A 12774-nucleotide genomic window follows, 5' to 3' on the forward strand; every position below is an offset into this window, starting at 1 on the left:
AAGGAAGGTTGGGCAATCCTACTTCCGTAGTGATACTGCCTCAGAAACCCAAGGAGGGGTCGCTATGAGTCTGGGCTGACTCGACGGCAAATAACAACAACAACAAGACAGAACTTCAGCACTATGCTTGAGGGTCATTTTAAACAGTAAACTCATCAAACAAGAAGCACAAAAATGCAACAAATGCAACACAAAATGTACTGTGAAAAGGACACTTGCTTATAGTATGACAGCTAAAACAAGAAAGCAGAGTGTTGCCTTGTTCAGCCTCAGCTGGGAAGGTGCATATCAGGAGAGTCAAATTTTTTGCCACTCTGTGAAAGTCTATGAATGATATTAAAAGCGCATGATGTTGATTTTGGGGTTACAAATAAATTTTAATGAGTAGGTGAATTCACAAATATGGAATCCATGGATAACGAGGATCAGCTATGTTTCATGATGCAGATATTATATGGAGAATAAATTCTTTACATTATGTATGCAAATGTGCATCCTCTTGGTGCTTAATGTACTCCTAGAACTACTATACAGGTAGTTGATATATGTTTGGTGAATTGATCAATTAATGAATGCATCAACCGCATTATATTAATGATCAAATTGGACGAAGTTTTCAATCTAGTGGAAGAGATATTTCAGTTAAGTAAAAGCAACTTAAACATTTATATTAGTCTGACCAAATCATTCCATATTTTAGCATTGTTTCAATTTCCTTTGTAATTTCTATCATCATTGCATTTTGCAAGAATCTTGTCTCTCCTTTTACCTTCCGTGATTAAGCAAGTGTGGTAGGAGGGACTGGAAAGTTGAACTGTGCCATTTTCAGACAAAATGCCTCACAATATTTTCTAACATTCACTCCTGCTGTGAATTACTGTAAATTTATTCATGCTGTGAAACATGTTATGGTCTGTTTTTCCAGCAGGCCTTTTTAACCCTTAGAAGAACTTTATTAATTGCAAGGCAACGAAACATATTCATGAAAAATCCCACATTAATTGGACTAATGGGCTGCTATGAACACTGGTTGTGAAGACTGGAACTGAACTACCCACGTGAAAATAAAGAAAGTTTACTTTACCAGACTGTGGTGATTTATCATTCTTGTAAAAATGTCCCTGCTACTTCTTTTAGTGTTTTTCAATGAAATTGTTTATCACCTAGTATTTTTAAAAGTTTCACACTCAAATCCTGTATACTTGTTTGACCTTCAGCAGTTAATGGCCTTTCGGCCATTTCCCTTGGCTGAAGGGGATTATTAAAGAACAGTGTAACTTGATACTTTAATGTTTTCATACTATATTTTAAATCTCATCTGGAAGAGAGCTTCTTCAGGAGGTGTTAATAGTGGATGAAATACTCTAAGAAGACTTGACAAATATGTTTAAAAAAGGCAACATTCCTCTGTCTCATACCAAAATCATCCCTCACCCTATTTTACTAGTAGCTAGTTTGGAAGGAAGGAGCTCTGGTGGCACAGTGCCTAAAGCATTTGACTGCTAACCAGAAGGCTGGCGGTTCAAACTCCCAGCCACTCCTCAGAAGGTAGGTTGGGCAATCTACTTCTGTAGTGATACTGCCTTGGAAACCCAAGGAGAGGTTACTCTGAGTTGGATCTGACTCCACAGCAGTGTGTTTTTTTTTTTTTAGTTACCATAGACAGTGATAGTTCCACAGTGCATATAAGGTGGTAATTCAGTTGAGAGCTGAAACACCATGTAGTTATTATATTAAACAGTCTTAACTGTCCTATGAACAGTATTCACACCTGTCTTTAGTTTCCTTGTTATTTATAACAACAATTTCACTTTTCCACTTTTCCAACCTTTGAACTTTCAGTGTAGAAACTCATTAAGATGCATTAACAAAATCCTATTTTGGATAGGGAGTTTTGGTTGCCAGGTGCACAGGAGGACACCTTGAGTTCTTTGAGTTAAATTGATTTTAATGATTTATTTTTAAATTTTGCTCTGGGTTTCAACCATACTTAGGATACACGTCTGTTTAGCATATTCATACATACTTTTTCTTTTGTTTGTTTATGTCAAACCAGGAGAACAGACTGATAACAATTCTACTTTGTTAGCATTCACAGAAGATTGAAGGGAAATGTCATATTAATTTTCTATGTGGAAGTCAGATTGGTATAAAGCATTATTTTCTTAGTGTCTTAGCTGCATTGATTTTAGTTTTCCTGGAAAAGCTATACAAAGTCTGCTTTAATTTACTTTTTTGCTTTAATCTTATTAGAGATCAGGTTTTATCTACTAAAAAAGTCAAAACACAGTTTTGCTTTTCCTTATCTTTTTAGAATGCCACATGGAGCCATTTTTTTCTAATCTGTCAGCTGCTGTTTAGATTTTTGTGTTTAGAAATTACGTGGCTGCTGTCATTGGCATGACATGGCTCATATGAGCTTGGAAGCATGATTTTCAATTTGAGCTTGGAAAGCTGTTCTGCTAATTTTCTGTCATATTTGCAACCAGGTGTAGAGCACCCACTTCTAAATAGGTCAGACTCATTCTAGCTTTATTCCTGGTTGTGGAATATATCTCTTTAGGAGGCAAAGAAGTGGGAGGATATGCCAAGAAGATAGATGAGTAGAAGGGAAGATTATGGAGTTTTAATATTCTTTTGAGAGAGAATTAATGGTAAGGTCAAGTGTTTATTTTTCCAAGCTCTTTAAACCAAACCAAACTCACTGCCATCGGGTCAATTTTGATTCATAGCGACCCTTTCTTGGGTTTCTGAGGAGGTATCACTACGGAAGTAGATGCCGAATCTTCCTTCCGAGGAGTGGCTGGTAGGTTTGAACCGCCAGCCTTCTGGTTAGCAATCAAGTGCCTTACATGTGCAAATAAAAAAGAGAGGAAAGGAGACAGAGAACAGACAAAGTCATAATTTACTGAAATAATTTTATATACCGTGGAGGGTGATCCAACATGAAGTGAATTAAAAAAAAAAAAAAAAAATCCCAGACTTTCTGCCATTAAATTGATTCTGATTTATAGCAATCCTGTGTGTTACAAAGTAGAACTGCTCCATTGGGTTTTCTTGGCTGTCATCTTTATAGAAGCAGATCTCCAAGCCTTTCTTCCAAGGTGCTACTGGATAGATTTGAACTGCCAATCTTTAGGTTAGTACTTGGGTACAAATTGACCACTCAGGAAGCCTAAAAATGAACTGAATAGGGCTTACAGTTAGTGAAGAACATAATCCAGACTTACTGATGAATATTAAAAAAAGAAACAAAAACAAATATGACTCACCTAATGTATCACAAAGGGAGCTCTGGTGGAATAGTGCCTAAGGCATTTGACTGTTAATCAGAAGGTTGGCGGTTCAAACCCACCAGCCACTCTGTGGAAGGAAGACTGTGCAATCTACTTCCATAAAGATTTGCTGTTGTTGCTGTTGTTATGTACAACCCTACTCATAGCGACCCCTCCTTGGGTTTCCAAGGCCGTATCTCTATGGAAGTAGATAGCCCAACCTTCCTTCCAGGGAGTGGCTGGTGGGTTTGAACCGCCAGCCTTCTGGTTAGCAATCAAGTACCTTAGGCACTATGCTACCAGAACTCCCTTGGAAACCCAAAGGGGATCACTATGAGTTGGAATTGACTCAATGGCAGTGAGTTTGGTTTACTATATCATAAAGCTGAGTTAATAATACAAAATGATCAGAGATTAGTTTTTCTCAATTATTAGAAAGTGAGCATCTGTGTACTTTGAAGAATCTAGTCTCTATGGTCAATTCTTGGCAAGTGTGCTCTGATAGTTAGGAGCAGAGCTCTCCAACAAAGAAGATAACCAATAAATGTATTGGTTACAATTATGGGCAGATAGATGTGGGTGAAGGCCAACCCCTACTTATTAGCTGTTTAGTTGTGATGCTTAATAAACTTTAATTTATTCATCTGGAAATGGAAATACTGATGATACTTATTTCTAAGGATTGTTGGGACGACTAAGAAGGTAATAAATGGAAATTATTTAAGATGTAATCAAACAATAATAAGTAATCAATATCAGCTATCAATGGTATTATTGTCATCAGTATGAATATTTAGCTTTAAATTTTACATCTGAATGAAAATGTGTGCATATTTTATATTTTGGCACATTATTTCAAATGAAAATAACAAAATCGTAACAAGGCATCAGAAGTCAAAGAAGTAGTTATGCACTCAGATAATCTTGGGAAATAAGATCAATGGTAATTAAATCAATGGTTTCTTTACTTCAGGACTTCTCAGAGCTTTTAATACAGTAATGTGCATTGTGAACATCCAAGAGTTTACAGTATTTATTATGATTTTTCTTTTTAAGCTTGGCTCCCCCCACCCCACCCCAGCATCTAAAGGAAGTAAATTTCCACAGAGCACACTTTGGGGAAAGTTAGTTATGTAGTCCACACTTTGGGGAAAGTTAGGACTACATAACTGTTTAGGTCCCTGTCGGGTTTAATAACAGTTACAGAAACAAGCCTAAAGAACAGTTTTCTGACACTTGTCTGAACAATTGTTACTCAAAGTGTAATCTGTGTAACTGCAGCATCAGCAGCACCTGAGAGCTTGTTAAAAACGCAGACTCTCAGGCCCTTAGACCTATTGAAAAAAAACTTGCATATTTAACATGGTCTCCTGATGATTCATAAGCACACTAAAGTTTGGGAAGCGCTGGTCTAAAGAGCTTCACCTTTTTTACTGGATAACTGATAATTTTCTGCTGAGGTCTACAAGATAGTATGTCTTTCCTGAACAAATCTAGAACAAGTGATGCTGACAAAGAGGTGTCTGTCTGGGAAGTTGACCATCTCTTACCTCCACTGAGATTTCCCCAAGTGCAAAGGAAGACAGCTATGGTGCTTAGAATAGGATCCTGTTACAACAGTGCTAAAATGTCTGGGAAGTATTGCTGGGGCATTTTTTCTGTACTTGGGCCGATTTGAAATCTTATTAAGTCAGGAAGTAGTGCCTGGGAAAGAGTTTATCCTGCCTTGGCTATTCATGCTTCTCAATTCATTTTTATTGTGTTAATTAAACCTCAAGTGATATTTCAAGTACAGATTGTTTTTTCCATTATTGAATCTTTGGCCAGCATATTAATGCTGTAGAATTAACGTGAGTCAGATGCTTACTCATTTGTGGAAGACTTTATATTTAAAAGATCTAGACTTGGCCAATTTTACACAGATTCCTTTGGAAACTGCTATGACAGGGTGATAGAATTTCACTGTAAATAAAGGCGACTCACTCTTCCTTCACAGACACATAACTATTTTTTAAATGGACCGATTCCTAGATCATGAGTATGCAATGGTATTTATGGTCTGTGCTTAAAATAAATATGTGTAACCTGGAGAGGTAGTGTAGCACAGTGTGAAGATCCCGAGCTTTTGGTTCAAATCCCAGGTGTATATGTCCTTAGGAATCTTCACAAGATGTGTTTGACTTTTCCCAAACTCAATTCTTCATTAATTAAATGAGAACAAAATACTTAGCTTCAAGATGGTAGTAAGGATTAAATAAAACAATAACTTAAAAGTGCTGGGCAAGAGTATCTGGCTTAGTCAATGTCCAATAAATAGTATTGTTGTTATTTGCTGCCATTGAGTTGATACTGACTTGTGGTATACCTTTTGTACACCGGGGCAAAATGTTTTCTATTCTTGCATCATCCTCGTGATCACTAGCATGTTTGAGTTCTTCATTGTGGCTGTTGTACCAGTCCATCTCAGTGAGGGTCTCCCTTACCCTTGTTGGCCCTCTACTTCACCAGACATGAGTATATGTTCTTGATTATAAAAAAAACGAGTGGAGAGGGACGTGGAAATAAATAAGATGTCAATCCACAGGTACAGTGACTATTTATGTGCCCAAATCTGGATTAGTAACTGTAGAACAGAAAACAAGGTAGAGGACAGAGTTTTTATACGATAGTTTTTTTTTTTTTTTAAATAAAGGTTTATTCTGCAATATTTTCATGAAATGTGTGAATTTGTTTTCAGATCTTATTACTAAACATTTTTTGGTTCACATTAGATCCATAAACCTAATTAACCTGGAGCTTTTGAATTTCAACATAAATCAGCCTCAGAAAGTAAATAATGATTGATTTTAAAGCATGGGATATTGAGTTTTCAATTTATTGCTGTTATTTTGATACTGCATTAACTATTTGCACATGTCTCCATTTACTTTTCTTGATACATAGGCTTGCCATCAGCAAATTTGGCCGCACCTAACCTCACTGTGGAGGAAGGAAAGTCTATCACGTTATCTTGTAGCGTTGCAGGTGATCCGATTCCTAATATATACTGGGATGTCGGTAATCTGGTTTCCAAACATCTGGTAAGGCTTATGTTTTGCTCTGTGTAAATAAAGACACAATAAGAGTGTTATCATAATTTAAGATTGTGCTCATGTAATATTTTTATAAGGCCACCTATAGAAACTTAAGATGAGTTTTTGATTGACATTTACTTTTTATTTATTATAAACAAAGATAGATGCAAGTTTACAGATTAGTACATATACCCCTAGATTGGAGAGTCTCTATATCCCATGATTTCTTTGTGACATCATGAGCCAGGTGAGTGACTCTCTTGGCGTGTTTTCCCTTGGAAGAAAGTGGGTTAGGATTTCAAGGATTAAATCAGCTTCAGGCATTAAGCTTTTAAAACCTAGAGAAGTAGAATAACTTCTGATTTACTCCTTTGCCTGAGCATAATTCAGTTACGAGAAGAAACCCTAAATCTTGTCATTTTGAGATCAATCCTAATAAAGATTATTTTTGTTCATTCATTTGTAGAATGAAACAAGCCACACACAGGGCTCCTTAAGGATAACTAACGTTTCATCTGATGACAGTGGAAAGCAAATCTCTTGTGTGGCAGAAAATATTGTAGGAGAAGATCAAGATTCTGTCAACCTCACTGTGCATTGTACGTAATCAGACTGGGGTGTGTTTTTAATAGCAAATGATTGTGGAGAAACCCCCATTTGTCGTTGGGCATGCTGGGTGCTGCTTACCTTTGCTAAAAAATTATCTGCAACATTTTGTGCACACTTAATTAAGAAATATTTCTCAATCTTTCCCTTGGTCTATCTCTGTTCGACCTCTCTTGTACACATACTGTATTTTTCTTTTAAGTTTCTCTTTCAACCTTAAGCTTGTCCTCTGTCTTCTTCTAATAGAACACATTTTGAACTGGTTATTCTCATTTTATTAATGTTTTAATTTAAAATCTGATCAATTTCTAAAAGTATTTTGCTCTATATAAGCAATATGACACTTTGAAGTTGTGAAACCTAAAGTATTTGTTGGCTGTTCACAAACACCTAATTATACTATTGATGCAGTAAAACCTCACTAGTTTGGTGTCAAGTTTCTGTGGGAAGGTAGGAATTCTACTTCAATTAACAAAAATTATTTTGTATCACCTGCAGAACCTTCTATTATCATTTAAACTTTCTGTATACATTGAAGTGAAGGTATAAAATATGAATGTTTCTTAATTAAGCATATGTGCATTGCTTTTCAGTACTGTCAATGTTGTTGTTGTAATGTGCTGTCAAGTCAGACCCGACTCATAATGACCCCTCCTTGGGTTTCCGAGGCAGTATCACTACGGAAGTAGATTGCCTCATCTCCTTTCCGAGGAGTGGCTGGGGGGTTTGAACCGCCAGTCTTCTGGTTAGCAGTCAAGTGCTTTAGGCACTATGCTACCAGAGCTCCCGTACTGTCAATAATACATCATATATATATAATTCCAGATTGTGGCATTCTTAGGAACTTGTACTCAGTGAAAATCACATATACACTTCACATTATTGCAAATTCTAAGCTGTCATGGCATAAATTAATGAGGTTTTTCTCTGTTCAGATTAGGAGTTGGATGAGAAAAATGTGAATGTGCTTGTGTACAAGTATGTATGTAAATTACACAAGTGTAGACACATGACCATGGCTGGTGTCAAGGCACTGGCTAGGCTAACTCATAGTACACATTCAGTATGTGATTGTTGAAGGGAATGACTGAAATCACCAACTACAATCCTTTGTTGCTGTATGTATATACCATCACTTTGCCCAGTGGATACTAGACTCTTAATTTCTCATCATTTTGACATATCCAGGAGCCTGAAGTCAGTGCTTGCTTTGCCCAAACATATACAACCAGCTTTCAACTCTATGTCTTTAAAGCAGGACCTCACCAAAAACGTGAGGTACCTTTAGCATGGTGGTAGATGCCTTAGTTATCTAGTGCTGCTGTGACAGGGACGCCACAAATGGGTGACTTTAATAAACAGAAATTTATTTTCTCCCATTCAGAGTGTCAGCTCTAGGGGAAGGTTTTCCTTCTTTATCAGCTCTGGAGCAAAGTCCCTGATCTACAGCTTCTGCTTCCTTATTCTTTGTAGATCTCCATGTGTCTTACCATCTATCTTACCCAGTCTCTCTGCTGCCTTGTTTAATTTCTTTTGTATTTCAAAAGAGACTGACTCAAGATACACCCAGCACTAATCCTGCCTCATTAAAATGACAAAGACAACCCATTCCCAAATGGATTCAATTACAGGCATTTACACAGGATTTGCAACACATTTTTTTTGAGGGGTGTCATAATTTAATCCGTAACATTTTACCCTTTGACCTCCAAAAATTCATGTCCTTGCCATATGCAAAACACATCCATCCCATCACATCATCCCAGAAGTCTCAAATCAACTCCAAGTCCAAAATCTCATGTTCTGAATCATCTAAATAGATATGCATGAGATTTTATGCATATTCCATCCTGGCTCAAAATTCCTCTTCATCTGTGAACCTGTGAAATCTGGAATACAAGTTATCTCTTTTCAGAATACAGTAATGGAACAGATACAAGGTAGGTGCTTCCATTACACATGGGAGAAATTGGAGGGAAAGAAGGGATAATGGCCACCAAGCAAGTCCACAGTCCAGTAGAACAAAGCACATTAGTGCTCAAGCCTTGAACATTATCCTCTCTTCTAGAGACCATCTGGGCAATGGCCTACTCTCCAGACTCAGGGGGCTGGCCATTCTCTCTGGGTTCTGGGTAGAGGCCCTGTAGCCCTGGGCTTCAGCTCCACCTTTCAGGATCACTAGGGTGGCAGTTCTGCTCCCTGGTTTTAGGCAGCTGCATTTTCCTAGTCCATCTGAGTGGGGGCCCCACCCCCTGGCCCTTGTAGGCCCCATTCTTCTGCCTTTTGGACATGGTGGCCCTGTCCATTCAGATTTGAGTGGTAGTTCCATCCCTCTAGCACACCTTAACAGAAGCCCCATACTCTGGAACCGAGGTGATGAAGATCTGACTCTTTGAAACCTGGAAGGCTATGTGCCCATCCTTTGAGATCCTAAGATTGTAGCCCCATCCTTTGAAATTGAGATAGCTCTGCTTCCTGTGTTCCTTCCAGCAGATCTGCTGATCTCTGAACTGCTCCAAGGATGGTCCTTTTCTTTTCTTAGAGGACAACAGATATAGCTCCTTTAGCCTGTTTCCTGTCTATAGAATTACAAGAGCATTCTTCCTTTCATTCTCTCTCTCTTCCCTGGAGTCTAAGCTTTCCGTTGTGGTATTAGTTAGATTCATCAGTCTCTCTAACAGGAGGTTGTGCAGTCACATCCTTGGTGAAAATTCTAGGACACTTGTCCTCAGTTTGTACAACAGAATTTTCCAGATCTTTAAGTTCTGTTTTCATTTTGCACAGTTCACTTTTAAGTTCATCTCTTTCTTCTCACATTTTACTATGAGTGGCGAGAAGAAACCATGCAGCCCATTTAAGATCTTGCTTAGCAATCTCATCAGCCAGAAATCTAAGTTCATCATGTACAAGTTCTACCTTCCTCCAAACATTTGAACATAATTCAGACAAGTTCTTTGCCACTATATACAACATCCCCTTTTGTCTATTGTCCAATAACATGTTCATCACAATTTTTTAAAGTCTCACCAGAAACACATTTAATTTCCACATTTCTAGCAACATTCTGTTGTTGGTGCCATGTCTATTCTATAAGACCATAGAGACTTTGTAGCTCTCCTCACTTCCTTCTGAGCCCTCACCAGAATTGCCTTTGACATCCATAATTCTAATAGTGTCTTCAAGGCAATATAGGCTTTTAGTATCAAGCCAAAAAATCCATTGCTGTAGACTTTGTTCTGACTCATAGCAACCCTATAGGACAGAGTAGAACTGCCCTACCGTGTTCCAAGGTTGAATCTTTATGGAAGCAGACTGCCACATCTTTCTCCCACGGAGCATCTGGTGGTTTCAAACAACTGACCTGTTGGTTAGCAGGCAAGCACTTAACCATTGTGCCACTAGGGTTCCTAATTTTACTATTAAAAAAACAAAACAAAACAAAACTCATTACCATCGAGTCAGATCCGACTCATAGCGACCCCTCCTTGGGTTTCTGAGGCGGTATCATTTCGTAAGTAGATTGCCCAACCTTCCTTCTGAGGAGTGGCTGGTGGGTTTGAACCACCAGCCTTCTGGTTAACAGTTAGATGCCTTAGGCACTATTAGGCACTGTGAAATTCTTCCAGCCTTTACACATTACCCAATTCCAAAATCACTTACACATTTTAGTTGCTTCTTGGTACCACATTCTGTCTTAGTTGTCTAAACTGAAACCAAACCCACTGCGGTCGAGTCGGATCTGACTCATAGTGACCAGAAATACTGCAAATGAGTGGCTTAAACAAACAGAAATTTATTTTCTCACATCTTAGGAGGCTAGACGTTCTAATTCAGAGTGCTGGCTCTAGGGGAAGACTTTCTCTCTCTGTTGGCTCTGGAGGAAGTTCCTTGTCTCCTCAGCTTCTTCTTCCTGATCTTTGGAGATATCCATCTGTTTTACCATCTATCTTACCTCATCTCTCCTCTGCTCCTTTGTTTAATCTCTTTTTTGTCTCAAAAGAGATTGACTCAAGATACACCCAACACTAGCCCTGCTTTATTAACATAACAAAGACAACCCATTCCCAAATGGGGTTATAACCACAGGCATGTTGTTGTTGTTGTTGTTGTTATGTGCCGTCGAGTTGGCCAGACTCATAGCGACGCCTCCTTGGGTTTCCGAGGCAGTATCACTACGGAAGTAGGATTGCCCAACCTTCCTTCCGAGGAGTGGCTGGTGGGTTTGAACCGCCAGCCTTCTGGTTAGCAGTCAAGTGACTTAGCCACTATGCTACCAGAGCTCCCCACCACAGGCATAGAGGTTATGATTTACAACAGATATTTTTGGGGAACATAATTCAATCTATACATAACAGTAGGAATAAGTGAGCTCTGGGGACAGAAGTGTAGCTGGCCTGGTGGGAGTAAGGTAAGTGTGGTCCTTATGTGGTCCTTTTTTGTGGCTAGTTTGTAGCCCAGACCTACAAGTGTGTTCATCTAAACATGTATTTTATTTTATGTAATGGGTATAGAGGTCCCCATGATTGTGTTTAAATTTAATTTTTATAGATTGAATTATATATCAAAAGCTATTTCACTTTCCAAAAGCTATTTTAAGGATGGTTGTCACAAACATTTGGTAAAGCAAACAATTAAACTTTGTAAATTTAAATTTTGTCATGTTGCATCTTTTTAAGGCAAGGGACCTGTTACACACACTTGGTGGAGTTCAAAAATTATGAAGGAGTTCAGTGGTTAGTGGAAATCTATCCATAGGTTATGAAAGTGTATTAGGCTATTTCATCTGCTTTGCTCCTTCTTTGGTAGTATTCTGGAAAATTTACCTCAGCAGAAATGAATGATAGTGTCAGATTATCTGCTTTCTAATAAGGATATTCAAACTCAATATTTTTCTCAGTTTATATTAATGTTTATGTGGTTATAGTAGTTTGAAGGATGAATCTTTATTTATCAAGATTTAGGTAAAGAATAGAAGGAATAGGTGTTAAGGAATATTAACAACTGAAATAACCCCCGCAGGGACCACACTCAGAAGTGTGAGTGTGTGTTAGCAGGCTACCACCATGGCTTAAGTATTTCCCTCCTTGTGTGATGAACATATCAGATGAAGAAACTAAAGTCCAATGAGGCAGTGTGTAAGAGGCATTAGGAGACTTGGGTTCTTTATACTGGATCAACTCAGTAACCTTGAACAAGTCACAGAATCTCACTGCACTTTGTTTTCTTCATTTGAAAATTGATGCTATTAGAACTTGAAGGTCTTTTCCAATCTTTGGTTCTATAATTATTCAAGTAAGACCTATCAAGGTGAATAATGATTAGGGCTTTTACAATCTTCACTCAGGGTAAGTACTCTGTTTAAATATGTTGTTTGATAATGTTAATTTTCCCAAACCATAAAGTACTTTATGCTTCAAGTTAAAATAATCCCTAGTTTGTCCAGGTTTAGATAGGAACCCAGACTTAAAGGATCAAAAAAAAAAAAAAAATTGCATCTAGAATACTTGAACAAATGGACCTTATAAGAGTGAAATTTGATGCTTTTAAAGAGCATTTACTATTGACAATTGGTGACAAAATATAAATTTATCTTACTTTATAATCATCAGCATTAGTAGCAACATTTCTTGTATTGATCAATTTCATCTGTTCTAGAGAAGAGAAGGGCTTCAGGCAAGGTTTCCAAAGTCATTTTTGTCATTAGTATTATTTAGGGAAAAGGTACTTTAAAAATAGTGTCCCTCATTGTTTTAGTGATGAGTCCACATAACACCAGGGTGTATATGTCAGAAACCAATGTCAACTTCAATTAAATCCTT

General features: G+C 37.8%; 1 protein-coding gene across 1 annotated transcript in view; it reads left to right on the forward strand.

The window, feature by feature from the left end:
- The window catches only part of NTRK2 (neurotrophic receptor tyrosine kinase 2), a 499612-nt gene that overhangs the window by 62963 nt on the left and 423875 nt on the right, over positions 1–12774 (forward strand). The window contains exons 6-7 of the mRNA XM_007938966.2: positions 6219–6355; positions 6816–6948. Of these exons, the coding sequence (XP_007937157.1) occupies positions 6219–6355; positions 6816–6948 (270 nt within the window). The remainder of the gene's footprint in view (positions 1–6218; positions 6356–6815; positions 6949–12774) is intronic.

The sequence above is a fragment of the Orycteropus afer genome, unplaced genomic scaffold, assembly GCF_000298275.1.
Source record: "Orycteropus afer afer isolate SDZICR_OR568_19922 unplaced genomic scaffold, OryAfe1.0 scaffold00005, whole genome shotgun sequence".
Taxonomy (NCBI): Eukaryota; Metazoa; Chordata; class Mammalia; order Tubulidentata; family Orycteropodidae; genus Orycteropus; species Orycteropus afer.